This window comes from Neopsephotus bourkii, unplaced genomic scaffold, assembly GCF_033783945.1.
Source record: "Neopsephotus bourkii isolate Nb327-2 ecotype Australia unplaced genomic scaffold, CSIRO-AGI_Nbou_v1 NB_887, whole genome shotgun sequence".
In the NCBI taxonomy this organism is placed as follows: domain Eukaryota; kingdom Metazoa; phylum Chordata; class Aves; order Psittaciformes; family Psittacidae; genus Neopsephotus; species Neopsephotus bourkii.
The window spans coordinates 2,448,943-2,468,123 of record NW_026901381.1 but is presented as its reverse complement, the minus strand read 5'-3'; the positions used below and the strand labels follow the sequence as shown (position 1 = coordinate 2,468,123).

The 19,181-nt window shown below is 68.5% G+C and overlaps 6 protein-coding genes across 8 annotated transcripts; 1 reads left to right on the top strand and 5 right to left on the bottom strand.

Moving 5' to 3' along the window:
- Window positions 1–78: 78 nt before the first annotated feature.
- Window positions 79–3,127, bottom strand: CRELD1 (cysteine rich with EGF like domains 1). The gene is made up of 10 exons (XM_061357230.1): window positions 2,921–3,127; window positions 2,472–2,554; window positions 2,285–2,395; window positions 2,117–2,208; window positions 1,845–2,021; window positions 1,674–1,769; window positions 1,506–1,589; window positions 1,312–1,407; window positions 1,066–1,209; window positions 79–983 (listed from the first exon to the last, which is right to left on the bottom strand). Exons 1-10 carry the CDS (start codon window positions 3,125–3,127, stop codon window positions 763–765), a joined length of 1,311 nt encoding a protein of 436 aa, XP_061213214.1. The 3' UTR covers window positions 79–762.
- Window positions 3,128–3,904: 777 nt separating this feature from the next.
- On the bottom strand, window positions 3,905–7,714 carry IL17RC (interleukin 17 receptor C). Its single transcript, XM_061357224.1, has 17 exons — window positions 7,475–7,714; window positions 7,383–7,404; window positions 6,970–7,292; window positions 6,722–6,833; window positions 6,604–6,648; window positions 6,351–6,490; window positions 6,139–6,201; window positions 5,991–6,045; window positions 5,721–5,905; window positions 5,593–5,643; window positions 5,464–5,509; window positions 5,275–5,387; window positions 5,131–5,199; window positions 4,995–5,052; window positions 4,826–4,921; window positions 4,705–4,743; window positions 3,905–4,452 (listed from the first exon to the last, which is right to left on the bottom strand). Exons 1-17 carry the CDS (start codon window positions 7,556–7,558, stop codon window positions 3,905–3,907), a joined length of 2,049 nt encoding a protein of 682 aa, XP_061213208.1. The 5' UTR covers window positions 7,559–7,714.
- A 177-nt stretch (window positions 7,715–7,891) lies between these two features.
- On the bottom strand, window positions 7,892–12,029 carry IL17RE (interleukin 17 receptor E). The gene is made up of 16 exons (XM_061357225.1): window positions 11,823–12,029; window positions 11,722–11,737; window positions 11,344–11,499; window positions 11,122–11,228; window positions 10,907–11,030; window positions 10,685–10,824; window positions 10,542–10,610; window positions 10,388–10,454; window positions 10,117–10,304; window positions 9,936–9,983; window positions 9,802–9,847; window positions 9,549–9,697; window positions 9,406–9,474; window positions 9,268–9,319; window positions 9,088–9,189; window positions 7,892–8,895 (listed from the first exon to the last, which is right to left on the bottom strand). Exons 1-16 carry the CDS (start codon window positions 11,922–11,924, stop codon window positions 8,294–8,296), a joined length of 2,037 nt encoding a protein of 678 aa, XP_061213209.1. The 5' UTR covers window positions 11,925–12,029; the 3' UTR covers window positions 7,892–8,293.
- A 19-nt stretch (window positions 12,030–12,048) lies between these two features.
- On the bottom strand, window positions 12,049–13,501 carry JAGN1 (jagunal homolog 1). 3 transcript variants are annotated; one of them, XM_061357229.1, is made up of 3 exons: window positions 13,417–13,501; window positions 12,824–12,921; window positions 12,049–12,737 (listed from the first exon to the last, which is right to left on the bottom strand). In XM_061357229.1, the coding sequence occupies exons 2-3, from the start codon at window positions 12,910–12,912 to the stop codon at window positions 12,275–12,277; spliced, it is 552 nt and encodes a 183-aa protein (XP_061213213.1). In that variant the 5' UTR covers window positions 12,913–12,921; window positions 13,417–13,501; the 3' UTR covers window positions 12,049–12,274. The 3 variants fall into 3 exon arrangements, with proteins under 3 accessions (XP_061213213.1, XP_061213211.1, XP_061213212.1); XM_061357227.1 differs by lacking the exon at window positions 13,417–13,501 and adding an exon at window positions 13,011–13,141; XM_061357228.1 differs by lacking the exon at window positions 13,417–13,501 and adding an exon at window positions 13,006–13,135.
- On the top strand, window positions 13,129–14,822 carry RPUSD3 (RNA pseudouridine synthase D3). Its single transcript, XM_061357226.1, has 9 exons — window positions 13,129–13,216; window positions 13,426–13,493; window positions 13,565–13,609; window positions 13,704–13,800; window positions 13,870–13,977; window positions 14,049–14,133; window positions 14,223–14,349; window positions 14,423–14,562; window positions 14,642–14,822. The coding sequence occupies exons 1-9, from the start codon at window positions 13,170–13,172 to the stop codon at window positions 14,819–14,821; spliced, it is 897 nt and encodes a 298-aa protein (XP_061213210.1). The 5' UTR covers window positions 13,129–13,169; the 3' UTR covers window position 14,822.
- Window positions 14,823–16,939: 2,117 nt separating this feature from the next.
- Window positions 16,940–19,143, bottom strand: ARPC4 (actin related protein 2/3 complex subunit 4). The gene is made up of 6 exons (XM_061357223.1): window positions 18,912–19,143; window positions 18,689–18,807; window positions 18,009–18,120; window positions 17,823–17,918; window positions 17,535–17,705; window positions 16,940–17,144 (listed from the first exon to the last, which is right to left on the bottom strand). Exons 1-6 carry the CDS (start codon window positions 18,912–18,914, stop codon window positions 17,139–17,141), a joined length of 507 nt encoding a protein of 168 aa, XP_061213207.1. The 5' UTR covers window positions 18,915–19,143; the 3' UTR covers window positions 16,940–17,138.
- Between the last annotated feature and the right edge of the window lie 38 nt (window positions 19,144–19,181).

Here is a 19,181-nt window from a genome sequence, read left to right as displayed (position 1 = left end):
AACCAGAGAAATAAACAGCTTATATTGGGAGGAGGCCCCCCCCCACCAAACCCCCACCACCACCCCGAGCAGCCGAGCTGGGTGTGCAGAGCTTTATTTCCTGAGATACGGACACACAGACGGATGGGCACACCCCGATGGACAAACCACGGACAAATGCAACAGCCACGCTCATGCACAGGGCAGGGTCCCCCCCCGCCAGCACAGCACCCCATGAGCAGGGAGGGGACCCCAACCCCCTGACCCCAGCAGCCTGGGAGGGGAGATGGGCTCTGCCCAGGGATGTGGGGACAAGGGGTTGGGGGGGAGAGCAGTTCTCCCACAGCCATGGCTCAGCCCCCACTGCCCCATGGGGAGGGGACACACACACACACACACAGGGTCGCATGGGGCCAGCAGCATCACCAGCCCGGCACCCAGCAGTGCCAGAGCACCCCCCCGGGCCTGCCCCACATCATCCTAACCGCCACGGTGCCAGGTCCCCCCCTCCAGCGCCGTGGGGCGGGGGGCAGCATGCTGTGCCCCTCCTATCCCAGTGCCACATTGCCTGGCATCACCACACCGGCCGGAGCAGGCTGTGCAGGACCCCCAGGGATCAGGAACCCCCAGCTCACTCTGCAGCAGGGAGGGCACGACCCTACACTAATGTGGGGCTGGGGGACGCATGCAGGGCACAGCACCACGCACAGGATGCTGCTTCAGCAGCCAGCCCCTGCTGGGGGAGTGCCCTCCACCCCAGGCCTGCACCCAACAGCCCCACGGCTATCTGCCCTTCATGAAGCCATCGAGGACGCGGTCGCTGCGGTCAGACAGCCAATAGCCAGCCATGGCAGCCACGGCGCCGATGAAGATGGCGGTGAAGACCATGTCCCCCTTGGCAGCCAGCGTGGCGAGGGCACAGATCATCACCCCAAAGAACATCTGCTGCAGCACCACCACCTCGTCCTCCGTCACGTCGTCAAAGAACCCCTTCTCTGGCGCATCTGCAAGGACGGCGCTTGAAGGGGGGGCACAAACAAATGGGGAGACCCCCGCCTCGCTGCCCCACACCGCGTCGGGCCTTACCGGGGGGCTTGTCCTCCACACACTGCCCGTCCCGGCGCACGTGGCCGCGGGCACAGACGCAGCGGTAGCTGCCCTCCGTGTTCTCGCACACCTCCTGTGCCCCCGTGCACACCGGCTCCTCGGCGCTGGCGCACTCATCCACGTCTGGGGAAGGCAGGGATCAGGCAGGGATCAGGCAGGGATCAGGCAGGGATCCGGCAGGGATTGGGCAGTGGGGAAGGGGCAGAGCCCACAGGACACACTCACCCAGGCACTTGGCTCCATCCCGCCAATAGCCCTTGTTGCATTTCTTGCAGCGAGCCGGCCCAGCGCCCATGCAGCCGATGCAAGCCGTGGAGCAGTCTGATATGGGGAGAGGAGCTGGGGTCAACAACACAGCCCCCTCCCAGCCCAGGCCATGGGGAATAACCCATAGCCCCCTATACCCAAACCTGCCTGACCTCGGCACTCGTAGGAGCCCTCCGTGTTGACGCAGAACTGGTTGGCTCGGCAGTGCGCCATCTCCGTGCCACACTCATCGATGTCTGCAGGAGAAGAGGGGGGACATCCCCATCAGCCCCATTCACCCCACAGCCCCCAGCCCGCCTCCTGCCCACCGCAGCCCTCACCAATGCAGCGGTGCTCGTGCAGCACCCAGCCCCTCTTGCACCGAAGGCAGCTGGAGTCCTCCGGCCCCGTGCAGCGCCCGCATGCCCGGTAGCACTCTGTGACAGGGGACAGCGGGTGTGAGAGCCAGGGGGGACCCCGTTAGTGCACCCCCCCACCATACCCCTACCGACCGGCACACACGAGGTGGCTCTTGTTCCGTGAAGCCTCAAAGAAGCCGTCACCGCACTCGGCGCAGAAGGGGCCGCCATAGCCGGGGCTGCAGACGCAGAGGCCGGTGCCGCGGCGCGTGCCATCACCGTCGCATCGCCCGTTGCCATTGCAGGGCTGCCGGGGCCCGCCGGCACAGGCTGCATGGGGAGAGAGCAGCCGGGATGGGGGGCAGCATTCCGGAGGGGGGGTCCCTCCATCCCAAGCAGTGCCCGCTCGTGCCGCAGATACTCACGCCGGCAGTCGGGGCCGTAGGTGCCAGGCGGGCAGCAGAGCGCCAGCGTGTCCATGCACAGCCATTGGAAGAAGTCGGGGTGCTGCTGCCGCCTGGGGAGGGGGCACACAGCACTGAGCACCCTGACACCCCCTTGCCCCCCCTCCATGTCCCCATCCCCACACTCACTCGTGGAACCACCACTGCTCCACGTGCTCCTCGCTGCGCTCCAGCAGCTGGTGGCAGGAGAAGTCCGAGGGGGCACAGACGCCCTCCAGCACCTCCAGCAGCCGGGTCTCGCTGCGGGGATAAGGGGGTCAGCACTGGGACGTGTGCGTGTCCCCCCCCCCAGACCCCTTTAACAGCGGGCACCCACCTGTGCTGGTACTTGGCCAACTTCTCCTCCTCCCAGGCCGTGTTACCCCCGCCGAAGCCTTCGTGCTCCGTCCTCTCTAGGCCCTGGGCACACACACGGGAGGGGGGGGCACAGTGGGGACCCCCTGATAACACCCATCCCCATACAGTCCCCCCCATGCCACCCCCCTCCCTACTGCAACAAGTCACCCCATGGCCATTCCACCCTCTCCCCACCCCAGACCCCAGCCGCTGTGCCCCCCCGGAACCCCTCATTCCCTTGGGATGCTATAGGGAGTGTAGCCCACAAACACCCCTCCTAAGGACCACCGGCACCCCCTTGCCCCCCCCCCCCCAGCCCGTGCTTCCCGCTTTGCTCCCGCTCCCCCATCATCCCGGGCTGTGCCCCCCCCAAGTCACCCCCGCTCCCCCCATGCAGGGCCCGTGTCCCCCCGTACCCCCAGCCCGCACCCTGCTGAAGCTGTCGGCGAGGCCGCGGCAGGCCCGGCACGGCTCGGCCTGGTCCGGGTGCGGGTCCGGGTGCGGGTCCGGGTGGGCGCGGGCGGCCCCCAGCAGGACCCCCCCGAGCAGCGCGGCCCCGAGCAGGGCCCCCCCCAGCGCCGCCGCCCCCCCCCGCCGGGCCGGCACCGGCAGCAGCGCGGCCGCCCGCGGCCCCATCCTGCGCCCCGCCCGCACCGCCTGGCCCCGCCCACTGACTCAGCGACCGCCGCCCCCGCCAATGGCAGCGCGCCCGCGGCCCGCGACCCCCTCGCTCACAGCCAATCCGCGCCGCCCGTCGGGCCCCGCCTCCCAGCCGCCTTAAAGGGGCCGCCGCCAAGGGCACCGGTCCCGCTCCTGGGAGAGAACCTCAGCCCCCGACCCGCCTCTGTCACCGGTCTCTGTCACCCCCCCAGACCGGTCACCTGCTCCCATCCAGCCAAACTGGCCCAGCGTCCCCTGATTTACCCCGTTCATCAATCCCCATGAGCTGCTCCAGATCCCTCTCATCCCTCCCAGGCCGTCCCAGTTCCCCATCATGGCCAGCGAGCTGGTCCAGTTCCCTCTCATTCCCCCACAGGTTTGCCCAGTTTCCCATCATCTCCTCTGAACTGGCCCAGTTCCCTCTCATTACCCCTCAGATTTGCCCAGTTTCCCATCATCTCCTCTGAACGGGGCCAGTTCCCCCTCATCTCCCCAGTACTGGCCCAGTTCCCCAGGATTCCCCATTCGCGGGTCCAGTTCCCCCTCATCTTCTCCAGATTTTCCCTGTTCCCATCATCCCACTCTGAACTGGTCCAGTGTCCCCTCATCCCAGTTCCCATCCATTCTCCACCCAACCCAGCCCAGACCCCCTCCCTTCCCCCGGTTCCCCCCTTACCTCCCACCACCCCTCCCCAGTCCATCCCACTCCCCATCTCCCCCACACCACCTGGCCTGGACTCCTGCCATCACTCTTTATTCCCCCACCGCCCGCTGCAGCCCCTCGGCCACCGCCGCCACGTACGGCTCCAGCCACCGTCCCCGCCGCCGCGGTGCCGCCAGCGCCCGCAGGAACCCCACGGTCTCACTGGGCAGAGCGAAGGCAGGGGCTGCCCGCAGCACCGGTGGCACCAACGGCACCAAGGCCTCAAGCCGGACCACCACATAGCGCCCATTGCCAGCCGCCAGCTCCGGCACGGCACAAGCCAGCGCCGCAGCAAAGGCCTCGCATGGTGCTGTGCTGGGGACATCACCGGGGCTGGGGGCAGCGTCCCACTGGTGCGCGGCAGCCACGGCGGCCGGCGAGAGGAGGATGATGATGGTGTCCCCGCCGCGCAGCGCCCGGTGGTGCTGTGAGTGCAGCCAGGGCAGAGGTCCCCACGCTGCCGCCCCGCTGCTGCCTCCCGGTGCTGCCGCCACGGCCAGCCCCAGCGGGCGCAGGGCTGCCAGGAGGGCACAGGCCGCCCGCTCTGCCACCGGCTCCACCGCGTGCACCAGCAGCGCCCGCCGGCCGCGCAGCGGGGCTGGGGGGGCATCGTCAGTGTCTGAACCCATCCCCGGGTACCCTGCAGCCACCCTGTGTAAGACCCATCCGCTTTCCCACCCTAAGGAGCAGTCATACTGGGAGCCAGGTTGGGAACCCTACTTCCATAGGATTCCCATCCTCTGTTTTGTCCCTCTACACCCCAACCCAACCTATGGGGCAGCCTGGGAAGCAAGCAGGGACCAGCCCTAACGGGGACCCCCCCATCACCCTAGGCTCACCCCACACTCACCCTCAGAGCTGTAATCAACCCGCAGGGACTTCAGCCAGCCTGTGGGGAGGAATGGTGGTGAGGTGAGGTCCTGAGAGGGGGGGCTTAGGATGGGAACACTCCCCCCATGGGCATCACTCACCTTTAATGCTCTCCTTCTTCAGCAGGAGCAGGAGCAGGAGGCAGGCAGCTCCCAGCAGCACCCCCATCCATGCCAGCACCCAGCGGGCACGCAGGTCTGTGGGGCAGGGACAGTGTCCATGGAGCACCCACCAGCCCCAAACTGCCGTGGCACAGCCAGGGACACTCACATTTATGCATGGGACAGGCCCAGAGCGTGACCGCGGTGCCGTTCTCATGGTGCCAGATCTGTGGGCACGGGGACCTGTCACACACTGGGGGCACATCACACACTGGGGACGTGTCCCCGCTGCTGCCCGCACTGACCTGCATGCACCGTCCCATCGCCACATCCCGCCGCAGCTCCTGCTCCAGCAGCCCCGGGGGTCCCAATCCCTGCAAGGCCAGCACGGGGTGAGCCGGCTGTGCCGCGGTGCCACCGCTACCGGGACACGGGGACCCTGCGCTCACCGTGCTGGTGAAGCTGGCGAGGGGGGTGCATGCGCCCCGCTCCAGCACACACAGCGAGGTGTTCCCGTGGCGCTCCAGCAGCAGGATGTCATCGGGGCGGCCGGGCAGTGCTCCTGTGGGTGAGCCAGGGGCTGGGGGGGGATCCATGGGGGGCTCCTGCCCCTGCCCTCCCGCCCCATCTCTACTCACGATCCTGCAGGCACTGGCTCAGCCGGACCTGCCCGTGGCTCCACACCTACCACAGAGAGCGGGTTAGCAGCACCCAGGGGTGCCCATGGGGCAGCCATAGGGCAGCTGTGGGGCAGAGGGGTGTCCTACTTGCACACAAAGGTTGGGGTGTGGCCGCAGCCCCCCAAGCTCCTGGGATCCCTGTGGGTGGAAGGGATGCTCCATCAGTGCCATCACAGCCCCCCGGTGCTCCCGGTGCGCCATGGAGCCCCACTCACCTGCCCCATAGCGGGGTGCCGCAGGCCGGGCAGCGCTTGGCAGGGCCCGGTGGGTGCTGGTTGCCAGCAGGGAATGAGCTCAGCTGAGAGATCACAGGGGGATGAGAGGGAGCAGGTCAGTGCCTGTGCATCAGTGTGCAGCACCAGCCTGCTGTGGGCCCACAGCCGCTGCCAGGCCCTGGCATCTGTGGTGGCACCGGACACAAGTGTCACCCCATGGTGTCCCCATGGGTCCCTCTGTGCCCCAGCCCAGCCCCATAGCACAGGTACCATGGGAGAAGGGGCACAGGGTGGCCCGCAACGGGTCCTGGGTCTCCAGCCACACCTGGGAGGGGAGGAAAAGAGAGAAGGATTTGGGGTGTCCATGGCCTTGGGATGCTGGATGTGGGGGACACACAGTGCCCGCCCACACACTGACCTGCAGGCAGAGGCAGGGCAGCACCTCCTCGGCTGGCAGGCTGTAGCTCACGTTGCTGCTCTGCTACCAGCAACCAGATGTGGGTCACCCCATGGCAAATCCCCCCCCCCCGGCAGCATCACCCAGCACGGGGTGACACCAGCGCCCTGCCTGTAACACAGACACGGCTTCCTGGGGACGGGGTAGGGGGGCCGGGGTGGGGTCACACTCACCACAGTCACCACGCGCCCCGGCCCGCCTGTGCCATGGCTTTGGTTGTGGTAGAGCCGGAGGGTGTAGCTGTGCCCTGGCATCGCCCCCTGCACCTCAATGACCACCTCCTTGGGCCCCGGGGAGACCTGCAACCTGGGTGCTGCGGCACAGGGCACAGCACCACAGGGGTCACCCTCACCATCTCCCCCAGCATCCATCACCCGGCCCTCCATATCGGACATGCACCAAGGTGTGGGGGTCACCATCACCTACCTTGGCACTGGGTGACAGCACTCTGTGCCACAGGCCACGAGCAGTCTGCGGGGACAGGGGGTCAGCAGGCACAGGGGGGATGGTGCTGCCACACTGGGGTGCATGGGGGGGGGCTCACCTGGTACCCGCTGCAGCTGGCTCAGCCTCCGGTGGCCGTGCGTGGTGGTGTGCGCCGTGACACGGAGCTCGGAGCCCAGCGGGGCCTCAAAGCACCGGAATGTAACCCAGCCCTGGGCAGGAAAACCACCCCCGAGCTGTGGCAATACAGGAACAGGACCTCCACACCACAGAGGTGCAGCGGGGCCAGCACCCACAGTGCCCAGCGACTGCTGGGGACACCCATCCCTGGTACCCCCACCTCCATACCAGCATCCTCCCGGGCAGCGCAGTGCCTATGGGTGCCCAGACCTCCATGGCCACGCAGCGGGAGGAGGTGTACGTGTGCGCGGCGAGCAGCAGCACCCCGCTGGCGTTGTGCTGGGGAGAGGGGTCCCCACGCTCTGGTGACCCCCGTCCCGCATCACCGCCGTGCCCTGCCGCAGGAGGCACAGCCAGGCGCAGCCGTGCCTCCAGGCAGGGAGCGCAGGCCCTGGCTCCGGTGCAGCGCAGCGCCGGCTCCAGCCGCAGCCGAGACAGGGCGAGCCCATGGGGAGATCCCTGCGGCTCCATCCCGCACAGCACATCGGGGTCTGGGGGGGGGGCAGGCAGAGGGTGGCCACGGGTCCGTGGGTGCAGGGGTATGGGTGCCAAGTCCCACGTCCTATGGCAGTGGCACTTACCCAGGAGGCGGCAGGCGAGGCCCTGGTGGGAGGCGATGGTGAAGCCGGTGCCGCGGTGCCCGGCATCCCTTGTGCTGGTGCCACCGACCCACCTGTGTGCAGGCCAAGGTGTCCCGGGCCGCACCGCGCCCGCCCGTCACCACCAGCACCAGCACCAGCGGCACCAGCGCACCCATGGCGGGGCCGGGGCCCTGGGGTGCCCCGGCCCCCCGCTATCCTCTGCCCACAGCCCCGCTCCCGGCTCCACGGGCCCCGCGGCCGCCACCGGCTCCCGCTTCCTGCTCCGATCCCGGACACCCGGGTCCTCGCTGGTGCCGCCCCGGGGTGGGGCCTCCCTGATCCCCATGGACGGGATCCAGCGCACGGTGGTTTCAGAACCCGGACCAGCCCGGGAGCCGCACACGGAGCCGTGGTTATGCCATGTCCTGCCCTATACCCCCTCTTGCCCCCTGCCGTGCTTCAGGGGAGCACCGGGCACCCCAGCACACGGCATGGACGGAGAGCAGGAGAGGGTGAAACGGTGCCTTTATTGCTTCCACCCCAGACACGGTCCTGCTGGCAGCAAGAGCAAGGAGCAGGGCCAGGCTGTGCCCAGCAGTTGCTCCCCCTGCCACGACTCAGCTTCTTCCATTGCTGCTCCAGCCCTCGCCCGTCTGTGACATCCCGAGGGGCTTCTCGGGTCCTGGTTTTCCTCTGGAGCAAATCCCTGTGTGGAAATAAAGCTGCCCCTGCCCGGGACAGCACCTCCGCTCCCAGCTCCACGGCCTGGACGCTCATCCCTGTCCACAGCACATCCTACAGCTGGGACCAGCTCCTCCTTGTGCCCCCACGGGCACCGCCGAGCCCTGCCACCTCCACAACGGGGGGGGGCCGCCCCCCCGCAATGCCCAGCTCAGCCCCAGCGCAACCCCTCAAGTGCCGGTAGCCGCTCCCATGTGCCGCGGGGGGGGGCTGCGCTCCCTGGCTCCCAGCCGGTGCAGGAGCCCCCCGACCCCACCGGGACAGCAGCGGCGGGGGGCCGGGGGGCTGCCCCGCAGGGCGCCCATGAGGCCGGGCAGCTGCCGGGGCAGGCGGTAGGTGGGCAGCGGCCGCAGCGGCCGGGGCACATCGCGGGGGCTGCAGAGCCGGCTGAAGTACGCCAGGACCCAGCCCCTGCCGCGCCCCCCCGCGCCCAGCTCCCCGTGCAGGCAGGACATGGCCGCCCCGAAGATGTCGTGAGCATCCCCGGGGGGGTCCCCGCCCGCCGCCCCGCCCCGCCACCGGCGGAAGAGCCGGGCGCTGCCGCGGCTCCAGAGGAGCAGGACGGTGCCGCGCTGCCGGCCCACGGTGCTGCGCTGCGCGTACAGCCAGGGCAGGGTCCCCGCCTGCCCCAAGCCGCCCGCTTCCCACAGGTCCAGGCGCACGTCGCAGCCCAGCCCGGCGCGGAGCCGCTCGGCCAGGGCGCACACGAGCCCCAGGTGCTCCTCCGAGTCCGGCGAGTACAGCAGCAGCACGGGGCGAGCGCCCGCGGGACCTGCGGGTGGAGGGGACAGCGGTGCCAGCCCTGCCCCGAGCCGCTCCCCATCCGCTGGGGACACACCGGGCATCCCCCAGACCATCCCTGTGCATCCACGCTGCAGCCCAGGCAGGCAGCACCCCAGCCCTGTGGGTACCATGAGCACTGTTCCCCCCTCCTGCATCCCCCCCGCCCAGGAGTGCCCCTCACCATCATCAGGCCTCCAGGCGCCGCGGCAATTGAGGAGCAGCACGGTCACCACCAGCCCCAGCACCAGTGCCAACCCCAGCAGCCCAAAGTGCCTGCGGGAGACTGGGAGAGGGGCAGTGAGGGAATGGGGGTTCCGTGCACCCCCATCACCCCCCGTGGCTCCCCAGGACCCTCACTCACCATCGGGACAGAGCAGCTGCTTCCGAGCAAAGCGCACGTCCGAGCGCCAGACCTGGGGAAGAGGCTGTGTGAGGAGGAGCCGGGTTGGGGTTGGGGTCCCCCCCCATAGTGGGGGTGCTGGTACGGGGGTCACCTCACCAGCACGCAGCTGCCCAGGACCTGCATCGGCAGCAGCAGCGCCAGCTCCCCCGGGGCTGAGCCCTCCGGCTGCAAAGCACAAGAGAAGGGTCGGTGTGGGTCGGTCCCCACCGTGTCCCCCTCCCCAGCCCCACACCACTCACCTGTGTGACAGTGTAGAGGGGGGGCTCGGGCTCGCACTGCCCGCCCCGGCGCTGGCAGAGGGATGCACTGAAGGCTGCGGGGATGCTGGAGATGAGGTGCAGGCGCAGCTGCAGCCCTCGGACGCTCACTGAGACGTTCCAGGCGGTCTCTGCGGTCACCGGGGAGAGAAGCAGGGGGCTTGTGGGATGCCCAAGGGGATGAGGGGTGCGAGGGACCCCAGGGCAGGGGTGCACCCCGATCTATAGGGCTCACCTGGCCGGTGGGGACACTCCACGTGGCTGCTGTTCCCATAGGAGAACTGGGAAGAACAGGGATCAGTAAGGGGCTGGGGGAGCCCCAGAGCCCCCCCACCAAGCACTGGTGCCCACCTACCCATGGGGGCTTACCCGAAAGCAGAGCTGGGGGTGCACATCCACCTTGTCCAGTGTGTATGCCTGGAATGGGCAGAGAGAGCATCCCCATCCCGAACCTGCACAGCCCATGGGCACCGCAGCACCTCCCCACCACCCTCAGGGGTCCCTGGGGGTCTGGTGGGTGCCCCAGCACCCCAAACCCAGGACCCTTTACCTGGTCCTCCTCGCTGGCCGTGGAGTTGGGGATGTCGTGGCACGGCGCAGCCTCAGCCGCCACCTCCCTCCAGCACAGGGTGGCGCGGGGGTGCAGGGGGCAGCTGGCGCTCAGCACCATCGCCATCTGGTCCTTGCTGCTGGCGCTGTAGTCGTGGAAGCGCACCGAGGACCACAGCTCGGGGACATCTGCGGGGCACCGGGTCAGTGGGGCTGGGGGGGGGGGGGGGACACCCCCAGGACTGGGGTCCCTTCTCCCCATGGGCACTCACAGGCAGCCGGCTGGTCGCGGAAGGGGCAGCGCTTGCTGCGTGTGCTGTCGTGGTGCGGGTAGGAGGCCTGGGGGAGCAGAGTGGGGAGGGGGGGGTCAGGGCAGGATGAGCCCTCGCTGCACGGGCCCAGAGGCCACGGGGATGGGCGACGCACCTCAATGCATAAACAGGGCACCAGGAACTCGTATGGCAGCGAGATGCGGTGGCCCCCCTTCACCAGCACCTATGGTATGGAGGCAGCATCAGTGGAGGGGAACACGAATCCCAGCCTGGTGTGGTGGGGAACGGAGCCGTTACCTGCTGGTGGAAGGGCCGGGGCAGCTCCTCGCACTCCAGGGCGAGCTGATGGCACAGCCGCACCATGAGGGCCGGGCCCTCGGGCACCCACACTTTGATGGCCCTTTCCTCGGGCACCCACGTATGGGTGAAGACGGGTCCTGCGGAGCAGGCAGGGGTCAGCTGGTGCCCGTTTGTGTGTCCCCCATCCCTCGAGACCCCTCCGGTCCCCCCCAGCCTCACCGGGCAGTTCAGCAGCCACCAGGCGGCTGCGGCTGAGGGTCCAGCCTCGGTCGGGGATAGTGCGGAGGGAGACAAGGACCTGCCGGCCGCTCTCCACCGGGAAGCAGTCGAACTGTACCTGCCACTGCGGGAACCGGGGTGTGTGTGTGTGTATGGGGTGGGGGGTTCAGCGGGACACCGACGGCTCCGCCCCGTCCGACCCACCCCAGACTCACCGGTGAGCTGCCCGCTGCCCGGTGCCGCCGCCACACCTGCAGCCAGCTTGCCCGGTTGGAGCCAAGCTCCAGGAAGTTGAGCCGGAGCCCACGGACATCACCGAGCTCTGCGGGAAACCAGCGTGGGGAGCGGGCACGGGTGGGAGATGAGCCCCGAGCTCCCCTTTTTACCCCCACATCCCCCCCGCACCGACGGGGGGTGCGCGGTGCCCCTGCCCGTACCTGCGGAGGGGAGGGCCAGGCGCACCCGCAGGCAGGGCTGGCAGCGCTGCGAGTGCAGGCACAGGCGGGCCCTGCCCAGCTCCAGGGCGGGTGCGTTCAGCGCCGGCCCGGCCCGGGACGGGCGGCGGCACCGGGGGCGGCTCAATGTGCTGTCGGCTGCGGGGAGGGGAGAGCAGAGAGCGGCGGCCGGGGTCCGCGTACAGCCGGGACCGGGAGTCCACGGCGGGGCGGGTGCTCGGCACACCGGGAACACCGGGAGGGGGGAGCCCCGAGAAGGGAGAACCGCGGGTAAGGGGAACCCCCGCCTCCAGGACCCGGTATCAGCGAGCGGATGGAGCCCCGCGTTCGCAGCCCCATCCCGGTCCCGACGCTACTCACCGGTGGCCCAGCACTTCTGCAAGCAAAGACACCGGAGTGAGCGCGGCGCCGCCCGCCCTCCGCCTCCCTCCCCACCGCCTCCCCGTTCCCCCGTCGCTCACGAAGTTGGAGGAGACCCGCAGGCGGGTGACGGCGGCTCCGGTCCCGGTGAGCGGCGGCAGCAGCAGCAACGCGGCGGCAGCGAGCAGCACCGAGCTCCCCATGGCCGCTCCGACCCGCTCCGCTCCGCTCCCCGCCCCGCCCCGGGCCGGCCCCGCCGCATTCCTCCGCCGGCACGTGTGGCCCCGCCGCTCCGCCCGCCCCGCCACCGGGCGGCACAGACACGCGTGGGAGCGCGGAGCTGCTTTATTTCCATACAGAAACACGCGGAGGATCGGGACCCCCTCCCCAGCACCGGGTCTCCCCCCCCCCCCGTTACATGCGATCCCGGAGCCGTGGCATGGCTCAGACACGTTGGTCCCGGGATGGGGGGGGAGCCCGCACCGGAGCCGCACCAGCGCTGCCCCACAGGGCCCGGCTGCAGAGCTCCATCCCTCGCAGACCCCATCGCTCCTCATTTCTTCTTCTTCTCCTGCGTGCTGGTGAACCAGGAGTCCAGCAGCTTCTTGCTGTAGTAGAGCTGCCAGCCGTGCACCTGAGCGGCCACCACCACCACCAGGTACATGACGGACACAGCCGAGAAGCCGAAGATGAAGCGGTAAGCTTTGCCGTGCCGGTAGAGCTGCTGCGCCATGGGGAACATCTCCATAGCCCCATAGATGAGCGGAGCCACGGAGAAGAGCCCGGTGCTGATCATGGAGAGCACCAGGTAGCTGATGTTGTTGCGGGGGAAGGAGAGGAGGCCCAGCAGCGAGGGCAGGATGCTGAGCAGGTACGGGTACTCCCACTGGTAGGGCATGGCCACTTGGTCGTGGGGCAGCAGCTTGAGGTGCCCCACGCACATCTGGGCCAGCAGCAGCAGCCAGATGCACACGTGTGTGTAGATCAGCTTCTTGATCTCCGACTTGAGGGTCACGCTGCGGGGGGAGCACAGAGCATCACCGGGTGATGGAGGGGGGACACGGAGCCCCGCACGCACACCCGCATCCGGCCGGGCACCCACCTCATCTGGTAGTGCGAGGCCACACGCTCCCGGTGCTGGAAGTCGCTGCCGTCGGTGCCGGCGGCGCGGGGCCCCCCGCGGGAAGCCATGGTGCTGCCCTGGGGAGGCACAGCGTGAGCGGCACCGGACCGACACAGACCCACCCCCCCCCCCCCCAGCCAGCCCGGCGCCCCCCGCCGCACCCCACCTGCCGGCGGGACGCTCTGCCCGCACTTCCGCCTTTCTATAGCCGCAGCCCCGCCGGCACCGGCCGCTGAGGTAGGCCGCTCTGCGCCGCCGGGAGGGCCGGCTCTATGGTAGATGCGAGGAGCGCCCCCGCTCGGCTCCGCCTCCGCGCACTGATGACATGGCGGCCGGGCTGGCGCGCGCGGGGCGGCGGGCGAGAGCAGCGGGGTCAGATTGGGGGGGGTCCATAACCGGGGTGTGTGGGGGCCGTAACCGGGGAGGGGGCGGGTGTCCTATAACCGGGGAGTTCCAATAACCCGGGGGGGGGTGGGCTGAACCGGATGGGGGGTTCCCATAACCGGGGGGTGTCCCACAACCAGGAGGGGAGGTGTGTGTGTGTGTGTTCCACTCGTGCCCCCCCTACTTACACCCCACAGATGGAGGCGGCCGCTGGGCCCTGAGGAGACGCTGGGGCTGCTGGAGGCCTCTGTGGTGCACCGGGAAGGTACCAAAGGGGAACGCGGGGGGTGGGGGGGGGGGGTTTCGGGCACATCCTGACCCGCATCCCTTCACCAGGAGCCGTGCTGGCGCTGAGCAAACCCCCCGGCCTGCCTGTGCTGGGTGAGTGCGGGGCGGGGGGTGCAGGAATTGGGGAGGGATCGGGTTTGGGGGGCACAGCGTGTGCTGACACACCCCCCCCCCCCCCATTGCCTAGGGCGGCCCGGGGAGCTGAGCCTGTCCCTGCTGCTGCCGGCGCTGCGGCGGCGCCTGGGGCTCCCCGCCGAGCTCCACGTGGTGAAGGCTCCGGCCAGGTACGGGTGAAGGGGGCTCAAGGGGGGCCGCTCCCCCTCTATGGGGCTCAGGGCTGTCACGTCCCACAGGGAATACTCCGGCCTCACCCTCCTGTCCAGCTGCCATCGCACCACCGAGGAGCTCCAGCAGTACTTCACCGGTGCTCGCCAGCGAGGCCAGTACCCAGTCACGTACCGGTGAGTCCCCGGGCTGTCACCGTGGCACCATGGAGGGGTCCTGTCCCCTCCTCATCCCCTTCTCCCCACAGCGCTGTCACCGTGGGGGTCCCGGCCGAGCCGGAGGGCGAGATCCGCACCGGGCTGTGCTGGCAGCAGCAGGGTGACACCGCTGTGGTAAGGGGGTACGGGGGGGGGGTTATGGGCACAGCAGGGGGGTGACCCGGAACGGGGTGGGGGGGCTGAAGGCTGTGGTGGTGCCGCAGGTGGTGCCGGTGCCGACGCCGGGCCGCGGGAGCTTGGCCAGGAAGGAGGTGAAGAACACCCTGACACGGTACCGGGTGCTGGGGGCCGCGGGGGGCTGCGCCCTGCTCCAGCTCCAGCCCAGGACGGGTGAGTGGTGCCCCAAAACCCCTCCCTGTGCCCCCCCCGCCATGATCCCAGTGCCCTTCCCGCTGCCTTCCAGCCTTCCCGGAGCAGCTCCCGGTTCACCTGACGCTGCTGCTGTGCCCAGCTCTGGGTGACCACCAGCACTCATCCCGGGTGGGCAGGGTGCTGGGGGTGCCTTTCCTCCTGCCCCCCGAGCCCGCTGCACCCCGCACACAGGTACATGGTCACAGTGGGTGCTGCCTGGGGTGCTCAGCACAGCCCCCAGGGCCCCACTGAGCTGCTCTCCCCATTGCAGGTGCTGGACGAGGCGCTGCTGCAGCGGTTGGGGCTCTCCCCGCAGCAGCTCCGGCACCTCCCGCTGCACATCCACCTGCAGGAGCTGGTGCTGCCGCAGGGCCCGATCCGTGCCCCACCACCACTGCCCTTCCTGCGCACGCTGCAGCGCCTGGGGCTGCCCGGGCACCTGGAGCTGTAGCACCCAGTGCCTTCTGCCACCCTATTAAATCCTCACGTCTCACCTCGGTGTGCAGCACCCGTTTCTCCTCCTGGGGACACATCATCAACATGGTGACGTGACACCAGTGCCTGACCTGGTTTTCACTGCCGGTGTCACCACTGCTATGGCTCTGTCTCACAGCCGTGACCGCAGGCAAGAGCAGAGGCGGCTTTTCCTGCCCCGGTTCCTGCCCGCAGCCCCGGTTCCCACTGCATCCTCCCACCCCACACGTGGGGTTTTGAAACACGGTTGGTGTGTTTCAGTACTGTTTCATCACCCCACGGTTGGTGGCATGGGTGTCCCTATGCGGGGACGGGTTCTGCTTGAGTTAAGGGGGATGGGGTTGCTGCTGTGCTGCCCCATTAGGCTGGGCAGGATGCTGTCCCCTCCTTCATGGCCTGTAGCAGCTCTTCAGCCTGCCCGCGGGTGCTGCTGTGTGACCCCTGCCTGCAGCACAGCTCGGCTGCCCAGGGCATGCAGGCAGGGTCCTTGGTGGGGCTGCAGCTGGTGGAGGGGGTGCCTTGGGCAGGGCACTGGCCCCACATAGGGGCAGAGGGACTTGAGCCCTCTGGAGCTGGGCTGTGGTGGTGCCTGGGGGACAGAGCCAGAGGAGAAGAAGGAGCACAATTGCCCCAGAGGAGCTGGCTGGACCTGTGCTGCTCCAGCCTGTGGGAGCTGAGTGGTTCTGCCCTTTGGCTTGGGGGTCGCGGGAGGCTTGGTGTCCATAAATGACTTGGTTTGGGTACCAAAGGTGACAGGCACCACAGCACCATGTCCCCAGCATCCCCAGGCTCTCACCTTGGTGGTGAAGGCCCTGATGCCATTGAAGTGGTTCACCACCTGGTGGTCCTGCAGCAGCCAAAAGTTGACATCTCCGCTCTGGCTGGTCCAGATGAAGGTCGGCATCTGGTCCTGCACCATGGAGGACTGCAGGAGGGACAGAGGGGACTGGGGTGAGCTGTGGAGCCCCCATCCCACCCTCACCACCCAGCCCAGGCTGTGCCCTGCGGAGTCCAGCCCTGGCCCTCACCACTAACCCTGATGTTGTGGATGCCATCGAGGTTCCTCATCATACCAGTGGGCATCCTCCTCCTCCGGAGGCTCCGGGATCTCCACTGAGGGCTGAGCCCAGCAGGATGCCGAGACCCTGGCTCTGGACCCAGCACCCAGCACTGACTCCCACTGCTCATTGCCCTCATACAGCACTTTCCCAGTGTCCTGCTGCTGCCACAAGAGGGTGCCCACCCTGACGGTGTTGGAGAACTGCTCCACACAGCCCCGTGCCCGCAGCACATTGCGGATGATGGGGTAGGGGCTCCGCACCGTGGAGCAGGGATGCAAGTGCTCAGCCATAAACCAATAAACACGTGTACATGGCATGTTGTAAGGTGCGTGTGTAATCGGGCCTCACCTTGACAGCCTCCTCCCTGTGCTGCCTGGTCCTCAGCAGCTCCATGGTGACCAAGCATGCACCAGGTCAGAGCCTCGTGCTGGAGTCCCGGCTGCTCTGCAACCCCCAGGGGTGCCTCACGGGGCCCAAAGGCCCCACTCAGCCCCCCAACACAACCAGGAACATCACTTACCCTGGCAGTCCCCCCTCAAGCCTGGCTGCGGGGGTCTGTGTGCCAACGAGAGGGTGACTCCTTTGCATCCCCAGGGACCAAGCGCATCCCCTCTCCCCTTGGGGACTGAGGTCGGGTCCAGTACATGGACCCCCCCCAACCCTGCACCATCCCTGGGCACCGCACTGGCCCCACTGCCCCGAAGGGGTACAAACACCACCCCCATCCTCCCAGACCCCTTTCTCATCGAGACACCCCCAACCCTCACTCTTTCGTGCCCCACATCTCGACCCCCGTCCCCCAACATCCTCCTTCAGCCCCATTTATCCCCCCTTTTAAGGCCACCCCCTCTGCTCCTCCCACCACAGGTCCTGCCCCACCGTCGGGACCGCCCCCTCCATCTGCAGTTGCTATGGAGCTCCATCAGGAGCCCGGCATTCCACATCCCCGGGGGGGGGGGTTCCACGGTGTCTGCCGCCCCCCCCCGGTTCCACCTGCCCCGTCCCGGCGAGAGGAACGAGCCCGAAGCAGCGGCTACAGCAAACGAGACCGTTTATAAAACACGACGAGACACGGGCACGGCCGGGGCCGCTCTGCCGCAAGCGGGCGCTGCTCCCGGCCCGGCCCCCCCGGCACGGTGAGGGGCAGGCAGGGCCCGGCCCGGCCCGGCCATCCTCGGTGGGGAGCGGGAGCAGGCACAAGCGTTGGGGAGCCACGGGGTCCTGCACCACGGCCTAGAACTGCAAGGCAAGAGGAGAAGAGGTGGCTGCGAGCCCCTGTGAGCCCCTGTGTGCCCCAGCATCCCCAGGGCTGTGCCCTTGGTGGCTGCTGCCCCCCCTCGGCGTGCTCTGGGGATCCCAAACTCAGCACTTCCCACACAAAGGGGGTATGAGCATCCCTTCACCCTGAGCATCCCCCCACCCTGAGCATCCCCATACCCTGAGCATCCTCCCACCCTGAGCACCCCCTACCCTGAGCATCCCCCCACCCTGTCTCCAAGAAGGTCATGGGCACACTGGCACTGCTGTCCCCATAGGTGGGACTGGGGGGCTCTGGCCTTTAGAACCACACTGGCTTGGAGCCCCACACCCCATTCCCAAAATCCCAACACGAGGGATCCGCCTCCTCACGTTCTTGAGGAATTCCTCCGCCACGATGCGGGCCCTGGCGTTGACAGACAGCTTCATCTCGCTGATCTCCTTGTCGATCTCCTCCATGAAGTGGATGACAAAGTCCACCAGCTTGTGCTTGTACATCTGCTCCGTGTGGAAGTTCGTGATCAAGAAGCTGATGTCGTAGCCCTGGGGGAGAGAGAAGCGCCCTGCGGATGAACACCCGGGACACCATCCATGCACCCTTACATCCATCACTGGAGACCCCCCCGGTGCTGGGAGCTCGGCCCCATCCCAGCCCCTCACCTCCACGGGCTTCCTGCGCAGAATGAAGAAGTTCTCGGCCCTCATCATCATGAAGCGCATGAATTTGTGGCACAAGATCTTCTCGATCTCATCGGCCTGGGGAGAGGGGAGGGAAGGGAAGGGGTGAGAGGGAAGTGAGAGGGAAGCGAGAGGGGACTGAAGCTTCCCCCTGCGGCCAAACCTCACCTGCTTCACCGCGATGCTGACGCGCACGGAGTTAATGGAGCCCTCGATGAGCACCTTCTCCTTCTCGTTCCTGCTGATGATCACCGGCTGCAACAGCAGCTCTTTGCTGCTCCTGCGAGCAGAGGAACGGCAGCGCTGACTCACAGGGAAGGGTTTACAGCTCAGCAACGGGGATGGGGGGGGGTTAGAACAGAACGGGGATGGGGGGGATCAGAACCGAACGGGGATGGGGGGGGTCAGAACCGAACGGGGAGGGGGGGGGTCAGAACCGAAGGGGGATGGGGGGGTGCTAGAACCGAAAGGGGATGGGGGGGGTCAGAACCGAAAGGGGATGGGGGGGGATCAGAACCGAACGGGGATGGGGGGGATCAGAACCGAACGGGGATGGGGGGCGGATCAGAACCGAACGGGGATGGGGGGCGGATCGAACCGAACGGGGATGGGGGGCGGATCAGAACCGAACGGGGATGGGGGGCGATCAGAACCGAACGGGGATGGGGGGGGATCAGAACCGAACGGGGATGGGGGGGGACCAGAACCGAACGGGGATGGGGGGGGACCAGAACCGAACGGGGATGCGCAGTCGCGGGGAGGCTCCTTCCTCCCCGCTGCCCCAGGATGCTTCGAGCCGTCCATCCCCCGCCAGCCCTCCCGGGGTCCCGGCCCGCTCCCCGCCGTACCTGACTTCCACCTCGGGCTTGTTGTGCCGCTCCACCACCTGCGAGGAGAAGTTCTCGAGGCACAGCGCGGCCTGCAGCGTGGCGCGCACCGCGTTCAGGTACGGGCGCAGCGTGGCGGTCTGCGGGGACACGGCGGCATCAGCACCGATACCGGCACCCGCGGCTCCCGCTGCCCCCCACGGGCCCGGCCCCGCCGCCCCCGGCCCGGTGCCCCCCGCCCTACCATGGTGACTGCTGCGGTCCGGTCCCGCCAGGCGGAAGTAGCCGGTCTCCTCTTCCCCGATGCGCGGCACCTCCCACTGCGGTGGCAGAGGGGGTGATGGGTGTCTGCTACCCAGCCCTATCCCGAGCTGAGGGCCTGGGAGGGGGTAGCGAGGCCTCGCCGAGGCACAGAGCGAGGGTGCGGCGGAGATGAGGCCTCGCTGGAGAACGGGAGCGGCAGAGGCGCCCCGCAGCGGGATCCCGCACCGCTTCACCACCCCCGTCCACTGTG

Bases quoted from the DNA above. Each gene is read 5' to 3' on its own strand.
- CRELD1 (XM_061357230.1), bottom strand. From the start codon at position 3,127: ATGGGGCCGCGGGCGGCCGCGCTGCTGCCGGTGCCGGCCCGGCGGGGG. The intron at 1,770-1,844 runs GTCGGTAGGGGT...CCCCTGTCACAG, and splicing joins GAGCCACCTCGTGTGTGCCG to AGTGCTACCGGGCATGCGGG. The intron at 1,590-1,673 runs GTGAGGGCTGCG...CTTCTCCTGCAG, and splicing joins GCACGAGCACCGCTGCATTG to ACATCGATGAGTGTGGCACG.
- IL17RC (XM_061357224.1), bottom strand. From the start codon at position 7,558: ATGGGTGCGCTGGTGCCGCTGGTGCTGGTGCTGGTGGTGACGGGCGGG. The intron at 6,834-6,969 runs GTATGGAGGTGG...TTTCCTGCCCAG, and splicing joins CGCTGCCCGGGAGGATGCTG to GGCTGGGTTACATTCCGGTG. The intron at 5,510-5,592 runs GTAGGACACCCC...TCTCTGTGGTAG, and splicing joins ACCCCAACCTTTGTGTGCAA to GTGTGGAGCCACGGGCAGGT.
- IL17RE (XM_061357225.1), bottom strand. From the start codon at position 11,924: ATGGGGAGCTCGGTGCTGCTCGCTGCCGCCGCGTTGCTGCTGCTGCCG. The intron at 10,455-10,541 runs GTGCGTCGCCCA...CTGCTCCCCCAG, and splicing joins TGCCCTGTTTATGCATTGAG to GCCTCCTACCCGCACCACGA. The intron at 9,848-9,935 runs GTAAGCCCCCAT...TGTTCTTCCCAG, and splicing joins ACCCCCAGCTCTGCTTTCGG to TTCTCCTATGGGAACAGCAG.
- JAGN1 (XM_061357229.1), bottom strand. From the start codon at position 12,912: ATGGCTTCCCGCGGGGGGCCCCGCGCCGCCGGCACCGACGGCAGCGAC. The intron at 12,738-12,823 runs GTGGGTGCCCGG...CTCCCCCCGCAG, and splicing joins GCCTCGCACTACCAGATGAG to CGTGACCCTCAAGTCGGAGA.
- RPUSD3 (XM_061357226.1), top strand. From the start codon at position 13,170: ATGGCGGCCGGGCTGGCGCGCGCGGGGCGGCGGGCGAGAGCAGCGGG. The intron at 13,217-13,425 runs GTCAGATTGGGG...TACACCCCACAG, and splicing joins CGGCGGGCGAGAGCAGCGGG to ATGGAGGCGGCCGCTGGGCC. The intron at 13,978-14,048 runs GTGAGTCCCCGG...TTCTCCCCACAG, and splicing joins CAGTACCCAGTCACGTACCG to CGCTGTCACCGTGGGGGTCC.
- ARPC4 (XM_061357223.1), bottom strand. The intron at 17,919-18,008 runs GTGAGGTTTGGC...CCCTCTCCCCAG, and splicing joins TCAGCATCGCGGTGAAGCAG to GCCGATGAGATCGAGAAGAT. The intron at 17,706-17,822 runs GTGAGGGGCTGG...TCTCTCCCCCAG, and splicing joins TGCGCAGGAAGCCCGTGGAG to GGCTACGACATCAGCTTCTT.